The sequence below is a fragment of the Gracilinanus agilis genome, chromosome 5 (genome assembly GCF_016433145.1).
Source record: "Gracilinanus agilis isolate LMUSP501 chromosome 5, AgileGrace, whole genome shotgun sequence".
NCBI classification, from domain to species: Eukaryota; Metazoa; Chordata; class Mammalia; order Didelphimorphia; family Didelphidae; genus Gracilinanus; species Gracilinanus agilis.
In genome coordinates, this window is record NC_058134.1 from 97,309,215 (window position 1) to 97,329,389 (window position 20,175).

Here is a 20,175-nt window from a genome sequence, read left to right on the forward strand (position 1 = left end):
TAACAGCCAAAGTGTGTGCTGATCTCCTGGGACTTTCTGAGGAGTCTTCAGGGATAGTCTCTAGGAGGCTCGGATTGGGGCAACAGAGGAAGCTCCTGTACAAAATGGCTTGTGCAAAGGACTGCCCTCCAACAAGTCAAAGTTATTTGAATGGAGGGGATGAGTGGGGGAGCATGTGAGGTGGTGACCAGGGATCAGGGGAAAATTATAAGGTTAGATCTTTTCTTTCTTCTCTGACAACAAGGGCTTGTTCAAGTTAGATCCTGGAGCAATTCTGTGGGACTTATGAAAAGAATGCTATCCACATCTGGAGAAAGAACTGTGGGAGTAGAAATCCAGAAAAAAAACGTGATTGCTTGTTTATAAGGGTGTGTGATTTAGGTTTTTGGTTTTAAAGGATTGCTCTTTTACAAAAAAAGAATAATATGGAAATGGGTTTGAGTGATGTGTGTGTGTGTGTGTGTGTGTGTGTGTGTGTGTATAACCCAGTGGAATTGTTTGTCTACTCTGGGAGGGGGAAGGGATGAGGGGAAGGAGAAAACTTGAATCATGTAACCATGGGGAAAAGAAAGATAAATCCTGGAGGAGGGAAAGATGGGAGGAAGGAGAACTAATGTAACAATACATTTCTACTATTTCTAGAAATTCCCCAGGGTCTGAGGCATGGGCATTTGAACTTAGAAAACCAGCAAGATGCTCACCAAAGTAGCTGAGACTTGAGGAAAAGGAACTAGGTGGGAGAACAGGGAGGACAGAAGGTAGTAAGAGGGAAGAAAGGGAGGGATAATGGGGGCCACGACTCAATCTCATCCCAATAATACTACTGTAGTTTTGATAGGGGAAAAGGGAAGATGCCTGGCTGGGAAGAAGGAAGCTAGGCCCTAGCTCCCTTCCATCCCTCCAGCTGGCTCTAGCCCAGGGTTTATTTTGAGTATAGCCATAACAGCAGCAGCATCCCGTACTCCCTTTGCCCCTGCTGATAGTCTCCTTTTCCTATCAACCCCTTTCTGGGGCTTAGTCACTGCTCTGAACTCTGCTCTGAGTTCTGGGACCATGGGGGTGTTCAGGCCCTGGGCTGGCCAGACACCACAAGGCCAATTTTCAGGGCCTGAAGCGATGGTTATTGTGGCCTTGAGTTTTTCGAGGATCAAACCATTGCGATGATGAAGAATCTGGGTTTAGTAATAGTGGAGGCAAGAAGGCCTGACTCTTGATGAGCTCTGTGTACAGTCCACCTTTTCTCATGAGTTCCATGTGGGTTCCAACCTGAAAAAATCAGGAACACAGTGAGATATACAGTAAGTTACTCTAAGCTTTAGGGGGCTTGGGGAAGCAATCTAGAGCCCACGAAGGGACTCAATTCTTATAAACTCCTAATCTCATCATCACCTTCAGAGTCGGCTAACACTCAAGGACCCAATGTAACAGGCTAATTGGAGAGATTTGGGCAGGTGAAATCAAAAGAATCACTTGAAGGAAACAAAAACCCAGGGGTGATGCCCACCTCCATTCAGGACCTGAGCATCCAGCACTCCCCTCCTCTAACTCCTTTGGACCCCAAGTATCAGAGCAGGGGTCGGCAATGTATGGCTCTTTCTGTAGGAGCCATAAAGTCAATTTTTTTTCAGGTGCTGTGACAGGAGCTCACACTGTGAGCACTGTACGGCTCTCACGAAATTACATTTTAAAAAATATGGCATTTATGGCTCTCACGGCCAAAAAGGTTGCCGACCTGTCCCAGAGGAACCTTCACAGCTCCAGCCCCATGTAACTTTTGCCCAAATTAGAAATTCCTTCAAGTCCTTTAGGTTCTGTTAATTCCAACAGCAGGAAGGAGAAGGGATAATCTCAGGGCCAGCTATAGAAGCCTTCAGTCAGCTTCTATCTGAGTCTGAATAAATGTTCGGCTTCATAGTTGCATTGTACAGCAGTCAATATTTCCACTCCTGGCCCTGGGGCTTTGATTCTGTATCCTGGCTTAGTGTTTTTGGAACCTGTGTGGTCTTGGTATCTCTGCTTTCCTAGACCTGGTGAGCTAGTGAGCTAGGTGTGGTAGAAGTGAATGATGGATTTGGGGTCAAGAGGTCCAAGCTTCTGAACCTTGTTTTATATGCTCTGTGTGGCCCAAGAAAAATTACATCATGTCTCGAGGTCTCAGTTTCCTTATCTGTAAAATCAGGGGAGCAGACTAGATGATCTCTTGCTAACTCTAGATCTTACAGTAGATCTAGATTCAAGGTCATATGGATATTGAGATTCAGTGCCCCACTCTCATCTGCCTGCCTCAAAAACTTGAAGTTAAAGATATTAAAATTTTCTTCCTCAGCTATTATCCTGTCAGTCTTATAGCAACCTCACAGGATAGGCAGGCTCTTAGAATCTCTGTTCAAATATGTTTTGTGTGATAACATGTATAACCCAGACTGAATTGCTTGCCAGCTTGGGAGGAGGTAGAGACAGATAGTTTGGATCATATAACTTCAGAAAACTAACACAGACATTTGTTATTACATGTAATTCACAAAAAAAAATTAGTTCATTAATTAATTAAAAAAAAAGAAGAAGAATCTCTGTTCTAGGCAGAGAGGTTTAAAGTGATCTGTAAAAAGTCTTCCAGCTAACCAAGAATGGAGCTAAGAACTCTGTAGTTGTCTCCTCATTGTACCACACTGTAATGCTGACCTCAAGGCCTCTATCTACTATCATGTTACCTGGTGTTCTCCCACCATCCTACTGCCAGCCTGGGCAAAGTTTGGGCCTCCCCTATAATCTGTCCTTCCCTCTACTCTTCCCAAACCAGTTACCAGCTGACCTCCTTGACGCAGCCTTGGGCCATCACAACAATCTTATGGGCAGCCCGGACTGTGCTGAGGCGGTGGGCAATGACTAGCACCGTTCGGCCAGTACTGGCCCGGTCCAGGGCCTCCTGTACAACCCGCTCAGACTCTCCATCCAGTGCACTTGTGGCCTCATCCAGGATCAACACCTTGGGCTGTTTGATAAGAGCCCGGGCAATGGCCACACGCTGCTTCTGGCCCCCCGAGAGGGTTGTGCCTCGCTCACCTGGGAGGTAGAAGTAGAAGAGGACACAGGGAAAAGAAAGGGTCAAAACACCAACAGATATTGCTTTTGATTGCATGCTTGACCAAAGACAGCACTTAAGACGGGCCATCTCTCCATAACACCTTTGCTTTCTTTCCCCAACCAGACGGAACACTTGAGAGCAGAAACTGTCTTCCTTCCCTTGTTACTTCCTCTGATAGCAACTAGCCCAAGGTTGAGTGCTCTGTTGTGTTGTGATGTGACTCTTCTGACTGTGTCATTCCAAGGGACCTTTTTTGGCCCCAAACTCCTGTTTTATCTCTTTTTTATTCAGTTTTGAAATGTTCTTCCCTTAGTGGTCCTGGGGTGGGGTGTCTAAGAATTTATGTAGGCTTATAACTTTTGGGGCATAATTCCAGATTGCTCTCCAAAACGGTTAGATCAGTTCACAGTTCCACCAATGTATTAATGTCCTCATTTTTTCACATTAACATCACTAATAGGTTTGTTTCCTAAGGTGATCAGGGAAAAGGAAAAAAAACCTTACGTGTTTTAAAACATTTATAGTGGCACTCTTTGAGATGGCAAAGAACTGGAAATTGAGGGGATGTCTATCAACTGGGGAATAGCTAAACAAGTTGTGGCATATAAGTGTGATGGAACACGACTGTGCTATAAGAAATGACAAGGAAGTTAATTTTTTAAAAATGGAAAGACTTTGAAATTATGAAGAGCGAAATGAACAGGCAATGACTGCAAGAGTATACAAGAATTAGCAAAACTATATGGTACTGGCTAAGAAATAGAAAGGTAGATCAGTGGAACATAATAGACATACAACCACCTTGTACTTGATAAAAGCATAGATTTAGGTAAGATCTGGGATAATAAATCACTATTTGGTAAGAATTGTTGGGACAACTGAAAGTAGTTTGGCAGAAACTAGGTATCAGTTGGGGAATGGCTAAACAAATTCTGGTGTGTGATTGTGAAGGAATATTATTGTGCCACAAGAAACAATGACGAGCAGGCTAATTTTTTAAAAATTTGGAAAGAACTACATGGGATAACGAACAGTAAAAATGAGTAGAACCAAGAGAACATCTATTGATTTAATACTTGAAGAATAACTTGGAAATGTTACCTCCAGAGAAAGAATTGAAAAGTGGAAACATGAAAGAAAAAATTTATATATACATATCTATCTCCCAGATGATGCTTTCTAGGATTTGGGGACAGAAGTGAGAGGCTGAGATACATAAATACATTCTTTAATTAAAAAAAAAAAGAATGTACATGAAAAGTTTTACAATGAAGCTGAAAGATGAAGTATTTTAATGACCAATCTTAGTCCTAAAGCTCACTGCTCCTGGTAGATGGGTAGAGAAATAAAGGTGAGGAGGATAATGTTAAGTACTTGTTACTGTCTTGGCTTGGTTGGCTGGTTTTGCTTTATTTTCTTTGTTAGAAAGGAAGGCTCCATGAAAATGTGTGTGTGAGAAGTGGGGAGAGAGGGAGAGGAGAGAAAAAGAGAGAGCGAGAGAGCGAGAGAGCGAGAGAGCGAGAGAGCGAGAGAGAGAGAGAGAGAGAGAGAGAGAGAGAGAGAGAGAGAGAGAAAGAGAGATATATGGGGTATGTGTTGGGGAGGAGGGATGGAGGAGTCAATATATCCAGAAATGACTCAAATAAATGTAAAAACAAAAGTTAAATTATACAAATTATTTCTTTAAAGATGTGAAATAATAGTAGGGCTGGGCATGAGAACTAGACCCATGATTTCACTGGATGAAGGAGCTTCCAGAGAGGAAATTATCTTTGTAACAACTATCCTTAGAGTTGCCTAGAGTGCTGAGAACATATAAGTAATATGCTTGGGTCACTTAGCCAATATGTGCCTGAGGAGAGACCTAAGCCCAGGTCTTCTTGGCTCCAAAGGCAGCTCCTTATCCACTCTGCCTCTATCGACAAAAAATAAATAAAACAAATTTTTTTGCTGGAATTTATGTAGCAGGTTAAGTTTGCAAAGTCTTTTATAAAGGTTGGTTTAACTAAGCCTCATAAAAATCCTAATATAATTGGCATTAGACCCAGGGGTCAAGTGACTTGTCTGAGTACACCCAGCTGGTGAGTTTCAGAAGCAAGGTTCCAACTTCAGTTTGCCTACAGAGGCTGAGTGCTGATAACCTTTCCTCCTCATGAGAGCAGGATTCTAGGATGAACTGGAGAATCCCGAGGCAGAATCCAAAGAAAGAACTTGAGCCCAGCAAATGAGCATAAAGAGACTTTCTGGAATGTATTCAGTTGAGAAATGATATCAATGACCCCATCATTTGGGAAACACAGGAACACATCCATTGTGTTCAAGTTGCTGCAGAAAATGGGATGAAGGGGCTGGACATATGCCTCCCAATTGGGAGAGCACCTCGATAAATCACTAGGGGCCTCTTCAGTTTGTGCTTTGGAAAAAGGACTCCCCCTGAGCAGTGCATTTGGAACACTGGCAATGCTTAGCTTCCAAGTGACCTTGATTGGATGACTGGGGGGGGGGCATTAGATCTGATATTCTCTGCCCAGGATTTTTTGGCAATACATTGACCCTATTTTTAAAATTCAGCTTTTGTGCTAAGTGCCATTCATTTGAGTACCTCCTTATTATGTACAGGGTATATAGTAGGAATAACTTCAGAACTGAGTAAGGAGCTGGAGCAGAAGGGTTAGACTGAAAGAAGGAAGTTTGCTCCCCTGGTAAGCCAGGCTGCCCTCCTCCTTTAGGTAAACAGGTCAAAAAAGATGGAAGTGAAGGAGCATCAAGTCTCCTAGAAAGAAAGGTGGACACCATTCTCATGTCTTCAGGTCAGTCATTTGCTCCTCTTAGTCCATTAGGATGCCCTTTCTAAAAATCCTATCTCAATTCCTTCCCAATTCTGTTTCAGCTCTTGTACCTTGGCCTCTGGTGTGATGAAGATGCTACTTAAACTCCTTTAGTGATTCCAGTTGTGTTCCCAGACTAAATCCTGCAGTCTCCCTGACTTCAGGTTCAGTAACCTCATTTCTTTGAACCATGGTTTTTGTTTTGTTTTTAAAATTCTAATCTGTTATAATTTTGAACAATCGTTAGAATCTTCTTTCAGATATTTCTCTGAAGCTGGAGAACCCAGATCTGGTCAAAGAACTGACAGGATATGATCACTCAGTTTCTACATGGTTTATTTGTTTTTTTAAATGCAGTCCCATGGCCTGGCTTCTTCAGTGACAGCCCTGCATGGAATTCACCTGGGACTTCTAGAACATTTTCAGTCGTACCAGCTCATGGGTCAATTATTGTCTACGTGGCAGAATTAAGATTGTTCTTCTCAAATATTCCCCTCTGCCCTTGACCCTTCAAATCTTTTAGTATGGTTTTGGAACTTTCTTCATGGCCTTAGCTGGCATTCACATTGTGACTCTGAGACAGGAGAGCAAGTCCAATCGTGGATAGAAGGGAAGAAACAATGATCCTACTTACCCACAACAGTGTTATAGCCGTCGGGGAAGCTGCAAATGAAATTATGGGCATTAGCTTCCTTGGCAGCCTTGTAGACTTCTTCATCAGTGGCATCCAGCTTCCCTAGGCGGATGTTCTCCATGATGGTTGTAGCAAATAGGATGGGTTCCTAGGGAGTAATGGAAGATCACTGAGGAGCTCACTGTCACCATTCCCTCCTCAAGGCTCACCTGTCCCTGCCCCTCTGGCTCTTCTCTGCCCAATGGTTTCCCCAGAATTGTTGGGGTTGACACAGCTAGTAAAGAGAAAGTATTTTGGCTAAGAAGGGACTTAGGAAACTCTGAAGAAGCCACCTGAGGGAGAGGATGGTTAGAGTCAGCCAGAACTATAAAGGTCTTGAGGTAGAAAAGCAAGGCCTCTGAAAGATGGCAGGGTAGGGGGATGACCTTCCACAGGGGCATGGCAGGAATGCTGGGACTCTCTGAGAGGAGCCACCCAGTGAGTGATTCTTTCTGTCTGGTTCCCACTGAATTGAGGTGGAGTTCAGGCACTAGACTCTGGCCTGGCTGGCAAGGAGCCCTTTATCATCATATCATTTACAAGATGCTAAGGTAAAAACAATCAATGTCTTAATTCTAGCACCTTAAACCCAAACCACTGCCCATAGCCATGAGGAAGGAGTCCTAGGGACTGTAGCTGAAGCCTTGAGGGGTTGCCCATAGTAAATATAGGGAGAGAGCAGTAATGTGAATAGAATGCCAGGCCTGGAATTGGGAGGACCTGGGTTGAAATCTGGCTTCAGACTCTTCCTAGATGAGTGACCCTGGGCAAGTCACTTAACTTCATTTGCCTGGTCCTTGCCCTTTGGAGTTGTTAATAGGACAGAGAGTAAGGATTAAAAAAAAAGAAAGTAAATGGGGGGGGGGGGCAGTGGAAATTCAGGATGGTGATTTTACCTTCCAGACAAGGAAACTAACTACTTCTACCTAGGCAGGTCAGCACTTAGGAGCCTGAGAGAGTTGCCCAGGGTAGAAGCGACAAACATGTGGTCAATTACACTCAAATCAGATTAAAATGTCATAGGAAAATATTCAACAAAATAAATAGAAATACAATAAAACATAGATAATGTGAACATGTTGTTTTCCAAGTCAGTATGCAGCCCACAGGGATCCTTCTATATGCTTTAGTGACTTTTCTTTCTTTTTGAGTTTGACCCCCAATGGTCTAGAACCCTGAGAGGTTAAGTGACTTGCCCAGGGTCACACAGCAGGGCAGGTGAGGGGCAGGACTATTGTGAAGTATAATCCACAGTAATGACCATAGGCTTTTTCCAAACCTCCTGACTAGAACTGGCTATTTTGTGATATAATTTCAAGGAGCCCAGAAAGCCTCCCTTATCCTCCAAGACACTTGTTCCCTGGAGCCCGAATGGGATGAAATCTTTCATTCCACAATGAGAGAAAACATAAAATACCTACAGCCCTGGGAGGGTGAACACAGGGCTTCTATTCACCTAAATGTGTAAATGACTGAACCTGAGATTTTCCTGAGAACATTAGGGTAACAAGGAAAAACAAGAGAACATCATCTTTCTTAAGGGACAGGGGCAAAGAGGGTGTATAAGGAAGAGCCCAGTAGAGCCAGGATTTCACATTTTGGGAAGTGGCAGGCCATGATACTGGAATCAGAGCATCAGTGATGACAGTTGCTTCTACCTTCCTGGGTTCCTCACTCCCAGCCCTACTGGTTTAGCCTCTCTTTCACCTGGCTTATGAAGCCAATGACTTGACCCCGGAGCCAAGATGGATCTAGGGTTCGAAGGTCCTGCTCATCCAAAGTCACTGTTCCTTCTGTGGGGTCATAGAACCGTTCGAGCAGGGATGCCACCGTAGACTTTCCTGGGGAGACAGAGGGGTCAGGGAAAGAGATTAGGAGGTCAGGAGGCCCTTTTTGGGAAGACAGGGATATAAAAGAAAGCCTCTGAGAAGAAGTAGTCCTAGATTGGGAGTGAGGACCCGGGCTCTCAGGAAGAATGGGAGATGGGGCATGGGTTCTACCTCCTGGAGAATGTTCAGGATGGTTAAGGGCTAGCATATACTTACCTCCCCCGGACTGTCCCACAAGGGCCACCATCTGGCCAGGAGGCAGCTTCAGGTTGAAGTTCTTGAGCACAACAAAATCTGGCCGGCAGGGATAACTGGAAAAGGGAATGGGGGTGAAAAGTAGACAGGGGCTCTAGGGGTCTCAATAATCTTCATCAGATTTAGGGAGCAGAGGCCAGGTGATGGAAACAAGATCTACCTCTTCCAGGGCCTCTATCTATTCAAAGGGGTTAAAGGGACCCAGAAAATAATATCTCACAAAAAAAAAAAGAAAAAAGAAAGCCCAGAATACCCAATCACAAAGGTTCCCCCCCCCCCCCAGGAGAAGCTCTATATACAAAAGGCGTCACACATTGACTATTTTCCCATCTCTGGCCCCAAGTGTCCTATGTGCTGACCTGAAGGAGACATTCTCAAAAGTGATAGCACCTCGGAGTTCAGTCTGTGGAATGTAGCAGCCCCCATGCAGTGGAATTTCTGGGATCAGAGTCATATACTCAAAGACCCGGGCCCCAGAGCTAAACCCTCGAACCACCTATAGGAAGAAAAATATAGGAAGAGATAAGGAGGTGGGGAATGGGTGGAAAACAGGTAGTGAGGGTTCACCAAACTCAGAATCCATAATCTCTCCCCAAGGAGAAACCCATGACACCTTTGTGTCTCAGAGATGCTGATGCCTCTGGGGGATCTAGCATAGGTTACTACTTTTCCCTTTAGCCAGACTAGAGTCAGGTGTGTCTGCCTCCCCCACTCCTCCAATGCCGGTGCTTTGTGGAAATGATCCAAACTTCTCAGTGTCTAACAATAACTGCACACTTCGAGATCTCCATGACTCCACTTCAACTCACCTGACCAAACAGAACAGAGAGATTGGCCATGGACCTGTAGGGAGAAAAAGAGAAACAGAGAATGGCCAAGTGAGGTGGGAACATAATTCATAACAACCACATCACATTTCTATAGTCCTTATTATGAGCCAGGCATTGTACTAAGTGCTTTATAATAATTATCTCATTTAATCTTCCCAATATCCCAGGTAAGTAGGTGCTATTATTATTCCCATTTTACAGATGAGGAAATTGCAGCAAAGAGAAGTCAAATGATTTGCCCATGGTCTCATAGCTAGTATTTGAACTCTGGATCTTTTTGACTCTAGGCCCAGAGCTGTCTCCCCTGCACTACCTAGCTGTCTCACAAAGAGTAGAGGCACAGAGCAAAAAAGTAATACTGATCAGAGAGGTGGAGATGTCATCTGGATATGGAGAAGTGGTGGTATAGAGCGGAGGGGTTAAAAATGGGAAAGGGAAAAAAAAAAGCACTTGGGAGGAAGATGAAGGGTTGGGATGCCCCTAAGCTAAAGTTTCTGAACTCCATAATTTTATTCTGTGCTGTGATTTGTCTATTATACCCCCATGGGTCCCTAGGCTATCCCTTTGGCTAGATTTTGGGAAAAGGGGGGAAATGGGAAGGAAGTGGGTGAAAGTGACCCAGTGAATGTTAAGGAGCAGCAGCAGGAGGGTGACTTTGTGAGTGGGAAGTGATAAACAAGGAGTCATAAATCAACAATTACTCTGGAAAGGAATCTGTGTGTCTCCAGTCCTGAAGAGTGGCAGGTCCAAATTTCACAGAGAAAGACTGACTTCATTAAGGGCAGCCAGACCCAGTGATCCCCCAGGGGGAGGGGAAAGCTGAAGAATAGCTCAGGGAGGGGAGTAGGTATAGAATCTGCCATGTTTCAGGTGCTCAAGAGAAGAACCTCTTGAATAAATGAGGAGTTTTTGGCAGGAAAGAGGGACGAGAGAAGAAAAAGACTGTCCTCTAGACTAAGTCAGCAAGCTATTAGAGACCTGGCAAAAGTCCAGGGCTCCCGTCTCCTTAGCATCTGCGGTGAGTGACCTTGCTTTCCCAAAAGGATGATCAATAGAAATAGGCAAGGAAATTTCCCACAGTGTCCAGCAGGGGGGGTAAGTTTCCAGCTGCCTGTCTCGTAGCCTTAGTCATTCAACAAATCCTTAGCTCAGATCCAAAGCCTCAGCACACTTTGTTCGAAGGTGGAATGAGAAAACGCCCTTGGCTTCTCCAGCCAAGACTCCAGTGTGTTTGCCCTTTCTGGGCCTCTCTCATCCTTTCTCTGGAACCACCCTGGCTCTGTTCCCCTCCCCTGTTAGAGTCTGGTCAGGTGCCTGCAGAAAGGGGGGACCCTCCACCCCCAAACCCTCCCTTGACTAAAGAGAACATGATAGCTCATTGAAAACTAACAGTAGTAGGTGGGAAGAGACTCAGGAAGAACTCCAAAAGTCCCTAGTCTATAGGGCACTGGTGAGCACAGGGGCCTGGCTCTGCAAACATGGGTCAGTTTGTCCACTGAACTCTTCTTCATTGTTCTGAGTCTTGGAAGAGGCCCCAAGTATGTGAGGGAAGAAAGTGCGGGCAGGCCTGCCTGAGAGAAAACCACCAAGGAGATGAGGTGTGGTGGGATGGGGCTGCTATGACCCAGTAAAGCAAGTACAGGCCCAGTTTGGGGGATGTTCTTTAGGGGAGAAAACAAGTCTTTGAAATGCAGTGGCAGAATCCATTTTCAGGGATTATCAGAACAAATCTAGAAACCAAGCCATACACAGGGCAAAGATAAACCTGAGAGAGATTTAACTGGTGGCTTTCTATAGTTAGATAGTTGCACAGAGAAGAGAATGATCTGGTTCTTTGTTACTCTGGGCAGCAAAACTGTGGGATCATTGGGTAGACATGAGAAGGAGTTAGCCTTGGGATCTGTGTAAGGAAGAACTTTTGAAGAACCAGAACTGTTTAACATGAAATCGGGCCAGCCAGAAGGCAGTGATCTTCCTGGCACTGGAGGTACTCACATAGAGGCTGTTTCTGGCCCTAGGTGAAAGGCTAGACTAGATGGCTTCTAAGGTCTCTTCTAAGTTCTATGACTGCCTGAATGGCAGCTGTGTGTTAGTCTTCCAGAAAAAACTCAAGGTGCCTAGCTGAAGAAGGGTGCCTGCCATTGACACTGTAAAGCACAAAGAGATTTTGCTGGGTCTAAAAGACAAGCTGCTTGCATACCTCCACACCTAACAAAACAAACGTGGCTTTAGGTGTCCTTTGTCCCAAGGTAAAGCTCAGTGTAGGATGGGGCTGGGCAGGAGGCTCATATGCCCAGCTCCTTAGTTGACCCTCACTCACCTCTGCACAGTCTGTGAGGCCACCAGGAAAGACATGAGATCCCCACCTGACAGCTTGTCTCCTGCCACCAGAGTACCTCCTATGAACAGAGTGCCCAGAACCATGCCTGCATGGGGGACATTGGATGAGAGGTCACCACAATGTGAGAACAGACAAAAGGTTTTCTGACAAAGTGGAATAAGCACTGAGCTGGGGAGGACTTGTTCCTAGTTCTGCCACTGATCTTGGGCAAACCATCCTCCAGGACCCCGCCTTGGTTTCCTTTTCTGTCAAATAAAGAGGCTGTTCTATAGAAGGTCTGAAGTTCTTTGATTCTTAAGATTAAATAGATTGTCCACCTCCCCACCTTGTGATCTCCCCCATCAACCTTGTGAGGTTTATGACTATGCCCAGACAACCCTACATGCCCTCTTTCCTTCCTTAACTGTGTCACTCACAGTTGAGTGCAATGCTGGAGAGCCCCTGGAAGATAGCAATGCCTCTGCCCAGTTTCTCTGCCAGTCGGCACGACTCCTCCAGCTCTGCTCCATAATGCCTGGGATTCAGAAGTGGGGAGAGGAGAATGTACCCCACCACCAAGCAGGGAGGCCCTCCATACCCGCCTGGTCCCCTTGCCTCTCTGGGACTCACTCTTGTTCCTGTTGCTCCATGGCAAAGGCTCTCACAGTCCGCACATTGCCCAGGGCCTCATCTGCCACACTTGTTGCCTTGGCAATCTGCAGGGAGACCTGGAGTTAAAGCCTGGGGAATATCTGACATCTAAAAATGAGTTGGTGGGGAGAGGAGTGTGGGAAGAATGAACAGTCAAGGGTAAAGCATGGGGAGGAATAGGTGTTAGGGGTTAAGGGAGGGTTGGGAGGTGACACTGGTACCTGCTCCTGGGACTTTCGAGAGAGCGTTCGGAGAATAGAGCCCAGCAGGGTGCCAGCCCCAACCAGTGTAGGGGTGACCAGCAACAATATAATTGTGAGGCGTGGGGACAACAGGGTCAGGGATACCAGGCAGCCTGCCAGCTGGGTACAGCTTCGGAGACCCTGGGAGGAGAGAAAGGAGAGGAAATAAATGGAATCAACACCATCAGTCAAAAGCATTTAGTAAGGGTCAGCTGGTTAGCTTAGCTAATTAGAACACAGCTATTGAGGACAAGGTCACAGGTTCGATTTCTGGTGATGGCCAGTAAGCTTTTTTTGTTCTATAGCCATAAGCTACACCCCTAAACTCTCTAAAGCTGCCCTGCAAATATCTACCATATCTGTCCAAGGCAGAAGAGCTTCTGGATGGATACAAAAGGGTATGGATAAATTGATGCAAATTCAGTCCCATAAATAGGAAACAAATACAAGAGTATACAGTAGCCTGTGAATAGGGGTTCAGCCATTTTATATTAGATTTACAGCACCTATTTCCATGTGTCATTATACCAGGTGCTAGCCATTATCTAAGGATACAGGTCAGTGCCAACCACAGACCAGCTGGTACCCTGCCCTCTAGGAGCTCAGTCTAAGCATAAAAGAGACTCAGATTTGAGGAGCATTCTTGACATGCTAGATCTGTATAATGAAGAGGACAAGGACAATCAGCTTGAGAAATCCTCACTACAGATAACAGAGACCAGGGAAGCCCCTGCTCCTCATCTTCTGCACCTGGTAGGTTTCCTGAGGGTGGGATTTCCAAAGCAGTGAGGAAGAACGTGCCCACATCATGTAGTCACTATTTCTGGCCTCTCATCACCCACAGCTTTCCCTTCTTCCTTTGCTCCCAAGGTAGACCCCTTGTTCTACCAGCTCTGCACTTAGGCTCACCCCCAGGACTGTCTAGAGTCTCCCTCAAAGAGGGCAATCAGGAATCCCCTGACCTGGGAGATGACAAGTTTGAAGGATGACTTGAATTCCTGCACATCTGATGTTAGTCGTGTCACCAGTTGTCCTGTCTTTTTGTTGTCAAAGAAGGCAATGTCCTGTCTGGAGGAATAAGAATTGGATCATCTTTGGGATAAGGTCCCAGTGTACCAATTCAAAGCACCTTAGCAGGCCCTGGTCTTCATGGTCAATCAAGAATCACCATAGATTCTCAAAGTCCAGCCTGTTAAGGAATTGATGGGGAATGTCAGTAGCAGGGAGACAGGACCAGGTCTGCCCCAGGGATGAAGAGAAGTTTGGGAAACAGAACAAATGCACAGATCTGATGGCAGGAAGGGACTTTAAGAGGTAACCTAGCTTGGTCTCTCAGTCTCAGAGAGGTAAGGCTTCCATTTTAGACATGAAGTGAGTGAAGGGAGAATGTTAAGTGATCTAATTAAGATCACGTAGCTAATATTTGTCAGAACCAGAATTAAAATATAGGTTGTTTCTTGGATTCTAGAATATTCCTCTTTCCAAGTCATGGGACCTCCTATGTCTTTCGCCTGGAGGAACAGCCTTCTTAGACCAGAAATGTGAGCTTCAGAGCCTGAGAGAGGAAAAAAAGGCTCCAGCCCCAAGACTAAGTTTGACAGGATTTTTGGAAGTCTATTTACTGTAAACTGGATATAAGAGTGTTAGAATCATAGCTATTATATAACTACCATCACTAAGTGTGCTCCTGATTATTTCCCAAAGTATATTCCCTTTGCCCCCTCTGGGTGTACTTAGGGAAGATTTCCTTTCTTCCCATGCCTGTTTTTATACTCACACCCACAGTCACCCCACCTTCCATCCAGCATTACCGAAGCAGGCAACCAAACAGTTCTTTCCGAATATCTCTAGCCATTCGTTCCCCAAGCTCTGACAACAGTACCAGGTACCCAAAGGTCAGCAGCCCCTAAGGAGAAAACTAAAGATGAACCATAGAGATCCACTGAGGCTCCCCTAATTTGTTCTTGTCTGAATATAGCTCTAGATCCCTCCCCAAACCCAGAAAATACTTAAGGCAGTATACTTTAAAACTGATGGTTCTGAATGTCCCTCAAAGTCTTCCCCACACTGACTTCCACAGTACCTGGATGCAGTAGAGAGTGAGCAGATGAACACCAAGGCCTCGGGTCTCAACCATGAAGTTCCCGAAATGATCCCGGGTGTATTTTCCCACAATCTCCACAAGTTGGCCCAGGAGCAGGGGAATATGCACATTCACCAAGGCTGATCCCAGTGCTAGCTGGGGTTAGGGGTAAGGGGAAAAGGAAACAACTTAGTAGAAGGGAATCTATGCTTCTGTGTCCTTGACAATGACTGTCTAACTGCTCCTGCAGTCTAGCTTGGTAGATTCCAGATACTCTACTTCCTCCTGATCCATGCATGGTCTTTGCTCCCACTATTTCTGTGCACCCATATACACTGGGTACTCTTCTTGAAAGACCCAGTAAGTTTTCTTACACTTTTTCTCCCAACTGACTGAAGTCTAGCCTCCCTGGATGAGATTCTCCACTCTATTTCTTCTCTTTCCATTACCTTAAAATAGGTTCATTGCTACCATTCTCCCTGGGTTTCTAATGTAGTAATGGTGATGGGATGTTATATGTCTTCTCTCTGGGCAACCCCCCACTGACCCAGGAATTCTATCCCATAACCCTGTCCCTATCTCCAGTAAAGATGGAAGAATGGGGTGGGGGTGAGGGGAAGACCTCACCACAATGGCTGCACACAGGGCCAACAGGTGGGGCCGAAGAAAGTGCCAAAAGAGGGCCCAATTGAAGCAGGGTTCCTCTGGTTGGGGTGTGCACTCAACAAGGGTCAGCTCCTCTACCTCACACCGCCCCAGAAGGTAGAGGCGGCAGCCCTTGCTTAATATCATCGGACCCAAGAGTAGCCCCCCAACCCAGAGAAAGGATCCTTGGCGGGGAGCTGGGGGTCTTCTGGGTAGGCACAGCCGGAGCCGGGCCAGGGCCCGGAGAATGAAGGAGCCAGTGCGGCCATCCAAATGCCTGTGGGGAGAAAGTGGTCATAAATCAATCAACTAATCAGGAGCATAGTCCCTGCTGAGACCCCAGATCTGTGCCTGGCACTGATGCTAGTTGGCACTTTCATGGAGGATGAAAGAAAAGATATGGTCATTTTCATCAAGGAGCATGGGAGATAACCCCAGTTGATGAGAAAAACCATACACATATGAATAAAAGTCAAGAATTGCAAGAGAGCTGATATTGTTCTGTGTTCTCTATCTCATTCCACTGCTCTTATTGAGTACATGGATAACTAACCTCCCTTGTATCCTTTAGCCTTCAGGACCCTCACAATTTTAGAATTAAGATCTTAAGAGGTCAAAGCCACAGCTGGAAGCAAATTTCTCTCTCCATTATGTCGCCTTTTTTTGAAGTCATCTCTCAGAGGTGACCTGGAGTCAAAGTCCAATAACTAAATTCAGGTATGGATAAGCCCTCAGAGAAAGGAAGTTAAAGAACCAAGGAACCAAAGAGATAGGAAACTGATTGCACAGGCACTGCTCCCCCTGGCTCCCCCTTAATTTGCCAGGCAAATTAAGAAACTATGGCTGGTTCCTGAGACATGACATGTGAGAGTGAGAGGGTGGAGAAAGAGTTTATAAATGGAGACCAGGTGGTCTTTGGAGTCTTCTGGCTGGATTGTAGGAGAGTTGAAGGAACCATTGTTGGAGTCAGCCATAGGCCCATCATGGCAGCCAATAGATTAGAAAGCTAAGTACATCTCTACCTCTTTCCTACCTTTCCTTCTCTTTACTACTCCTATTACTTTGATTTAATAAAGTTATTAAGCTACTATCAGCCTCATAATTTTAATTATTACACCACTTAGGTCATGTAGACCAACCCCCAGGATCTTAAATGAGGAAACAGAAGCCCAGGGAGGGTAAGTAAGTTGCATAAAGTCATAGCTAGAGTTAGGGTCAGAACCTGACTTGTCCAATGCTTTTTCTACTCTTTTATGTTTCTCCTCCCATTCCATGTGGGCCACTGAAAAGAGAGGGCCCAGAGGAAAAGGAAAAGACACATTTCCCCTCTATTTTGTGATAAAAGAAAAAGAAAAAAAAAACACCTTAGTTAGAAAGCTGCATGGTACTTTGGAAAGGGCATTGGGCAAAGGCTCACAAGATCTGGCTTCTTTTTTCAGCTTTGTTACTACATTCAATGTATGACCCAAGACAAACCATTGACCTTTGTGCCTCCATTTTCTTATTTGTCAAATAAGAATAATACTATCAGCCCAACTATCTCACATATTTTTTGGGAGGTTCAAATGAGAAAATGAATATGAAAATACCTTGACAAAGCATAAAACACCAATGTGAATTTGAAGTGTCATCACCATCAACCAGGGCGATACTGAGTATCCTCAGATATATCCTACCTAGCTAGAGTTTGTCTTTTCACAGAAACCTAGAGATGGTGGGCTCCTTGCCAGTCTACAGGTAGACTTGTCTCTAACCTAGTGCAGACTGACAGGGCCTATTCCTATTCTTTAATATAAGGAAAGATGATTCTAGCTCATTTCTCAACTCTCCCAGCTGCTTTCAATCTTTATATTGCATTGTTTATTATATATTAATTATATCTGCAATATGATATATAACAATATATTATATTGTACATGTTTTTGAAGTTCTTTATATATTTTAATATATATAAATTATATATTTGAGATTTAAGACAAATCTCTTGCAGAGAGTCAAACTGTTATTCTCATTCTACTTTTGACAGAGCTGATGAGCAAACTAACAGCATACTTGAATTTATAACTCTTAAGTATATTTGTATATAGTTACTGAACCCTTCTTATCCCAGTTTAAATAATCCTGACTCTTTTGCTCTTTCCTCACCAGGCCAATTTTCGATCCCTTTAATAATTTACTATGGCTCCTCTCCAGCTTCTCTCATATCCCTCATTAGCTGGTCTGGAGGCCCAGACTTGGGGCTCTAAAGAATTTAGCTATTGCCAAGGAGAGCAGAAGGATTACTTTTTGGCACTCAAGCATCATGCTCATGCCTGTCCAATCCAATATCAAGTTGGCTTTTGGAGCAATGCCACACCACGGCCATCTCCTAGGCATCCTGTTGCCTACCATGCTTCTGGGGCTGTTGCTTACTGATTTAGCAAAGGTCAGTTTTTTCCTGATGGTACCTTTGTGTCTACGTGCCCAGCTTTCTCAGCATCCACCTTTGCCTCCCTCGTAGGGCTACTGTGAGAAGCAAATAATGTTTGTGAAAGAACTTTTTTGAAAAATCAAGAAACTCTACAGAGATGGGAGAGTTTGTTATCTTCATCATCAAGCATACTGCTTCATGGAGATATTTTGCAGCTTTATCAGAATCACCACAGCATATAGTTCATCAGCTCTTTACGTGATAAGAACATTAATGTGCGACCCAGGCCAGATTCCTGAAAGGGGGCAGCAGCGGCAGCTCTGTCCCTGGGCTGAGGCCCACTCTCTGAACACCCGGGGATCTCAGGCTCCACCTGGAGCGAGGCTACGCTGAATTCGACTTCTGTCCCCTCAGGTCCCAGGCCCCATAAAGGCAATATAGAAACCTGTCTGCATCTGAGCCCTCTCCATAAATTATTAAGTACGCTTCCCCACTAGATGACACATTACACCCAGAGCAGAGGGAGCCTACATCTCCCAGCAGTCTCGAGCAGAACCGGAAACTACATTTCCAAGGGAGAACGCTCGCGGAACCGGCAAGCCACCGGCCTGCTCCAAGCCGGGCGCCCCTTTTTACCTGACGGCTGTAAACGTCCGGGACCGGAGCGGCAGCAGCAGCGCTCCCCGAATAGGGCAGCCCCGAGTCCCGACCCGAAATAAGTGAACCAACATTTTGGGGCAGAAGGATGGAAGCAGCCAGCAGTGGCGGTTTCACCCTTGTCCCGCTGAAGGCGCCATGTTGGCTCAGCCCCCTTCCCGACGAGCCCCACGAGCCTCAACTAGGATTGGTGGAAAGAGCTTGACCTCTATCTTTCTGAATTGTGATTGGAGAAATTCTCTCCGATGGTACTTGCCCAGAGCTGTGACTGGAGAATCAGTTGGGGCCCTTCCCCCTCCGGGACGAAGATTGGGAAAGCCTCCAAGCTTCCTTTGCCCTCCTCGTGGGGCGGAGCCATGCAAAGGATGGGGCGTGACATGCGAGGAGTGGGGCTTGTCCAGGCGAGGGATGGGGCGTGGCGAAGGGGGGCGGGGAGGTCCTGGTGGACTGGGTGTGGGTGGGAAGGGACTAGTCAGTGTCTAAGTCCGAGTTCTTTCGGTAGGAGGGTAGGGCGGAGGGCAGCTCGAAGGGTTGGGGCCCCAGCTGACCTGACCTGTTCTCTAAACCTTAGTTTGAGAAGCCAAGAAATTGATGGGGAGTGGGGGAGTTGGAATCCTGTCACTAACATGGAACATGACATCACGCTTATTTACATCAAGAATTTGGTGCTCTTGGGGATGGAAGGGAAGGGGATCCGGAAAGTTGGGGGATTCCGGGGGCAAGAGGGAAGGAGAAAGGAAAGTGGATTGACTATGAGTAAATGGGGAGGAGAGTTCCTGACAGGTGGGGGAAGGAAGGGTTTTTAGGCTTCTGATGAGTTAGTATGGAGGGGAGTCCTTGGGAAGGAAGAAGGCAGGGTAAATAGGGAGCTCTCATGTTTTAATATGTACATGAACTTTGTTACAGAAGCATCAGAACTTTGGTCTTTCTCTATGAGGCTATCAGGAGGAAGGCACTGAGAATTGCTGTGTAACTCCCAGAAAAGAACATGCCCAATTAAAGAGATTTATATTTTCAGTATATATCTATATCTATATCTATATCTACAGATATATAAATATATAGATAGATAGATAGATATAGATAGAGTGGGCAAAAAGGGAAATTGAGGCAGAGCCCCATCGTGAGTATAGATCCAGTAGATTCAGACTCAGAAATGTAGGTTAGAATTTGGGGTTGGCACTTGTGTGCCCATAAATAACTCACTCTGGACCTCAGTTACCTCTTCTGTAAACAGAAAGTTTGCATTAGAGATTCTTGACAGTCATTTTAAAACTCTAAATCCTATTATCCAATCACATCCCAGTTTCCAGGTCTGCTACACTGAAGAAATCTGGATTGTGTGAGTGGATAGCCATTTGGCTATTATCCCTCAGGAATCAGAGACCCTGTCTTCATTTTACCATCCCCAGGGCACTAGGCTTTATGTCAGTTACTAACTATGAACTGGGTCCAAAAAATCTATTTACCTGGGTGGCTGAGTCAGCACCTTAGGAATGGGTCTAAAAGGGGAGGCTGAATGCCAGCATGCCTTCTTTTCCTGATGAGTCAGGACTTTAGGAATGAGACTGGACAGGCTAGCCACCTAAGTTCCCCTCTCCTGTTTGAGTGAGCCAAGAGCCTTCATGAAGATCTCTGCTCAATCCAGCCATCCTGTTCTATCATAT

General features: G+C 45.4%; 1 protein-coding gene across 2 annotated transcripts; it reads right to left on the reverse strand.

Annotated features, from left to right (window-relative positions):
- Positions 1-829: 829 nt before the first annotated feature.
- Positions 830-18,619, reverse strand: ABCB8 (ATP binding cassette subfamily B member 8). 2 transcript variants are annotated; one of them, XM_044677918.1, is made up of 16 exons: positions 18,488-18,619; positions 15,424-15,718; positions 14,797-14,952; positions 14,525-14,619; positions 13,676-13,781; positions 12,693-12,854; positions 12,451-12,536; positions 12,258-12,355; positions 11,821-11,926; positions 9,480-9,513; positions 9,030-9,166; positions 8,632-8,726; positions 8,294-8,427; positions 6,548-6,695; positions 2,888-3,063; positions 830-1,266 (listed from the first exon to the last, which is right to left on the reverse strand). In XM_044677918.1, the coding sequence occupies exons 1-16, from the start codon at positions 18,580-18,582 to the stop codon at positions 1,102-1,104; spliced, it is 2,088 nt and encodes a 695-aa protein (XP_044533853.1). In that variant the 5' UTR covers positions 18,583-18,619; the 3' UTR covers positions 830-1,101. The 2 variants fall into 2 exon arrangements, with proteins under 2 accessions (XP_044533853.1, XP_044533852.1); XM_044677917.1 differs by having other exon boundaries at positions 2,813-3,063.
- Positions 18,620-20,175: the final 1,556 nt, after the last annotated feature.

Bases quoted from the DNA above. Each gene is read 5' to 3' on its own strand.
- ABCB8 (XM_044677917.1), bottom strand. From the start codon at position 18,582: ATGTTGGTTCACTTATTTCGGGTCGGGACTCGGGGCTGCCCTATTCGG. The intron at 6,696-8,293 runs GTGAAAGAGAGG...ATTACTCCCTAG, and splicing joins TCATTGGCTTCATAAGCCAG to GAACCCATCCTATTTGCTAC. The intron at 1,267-2,812 runs GTCAGCTGGTAA...TGATTTTTTCAG, and splicing joins CCCAAGGCTGCGTCAAGGAG to GTTGGAACCCACATGGAACT.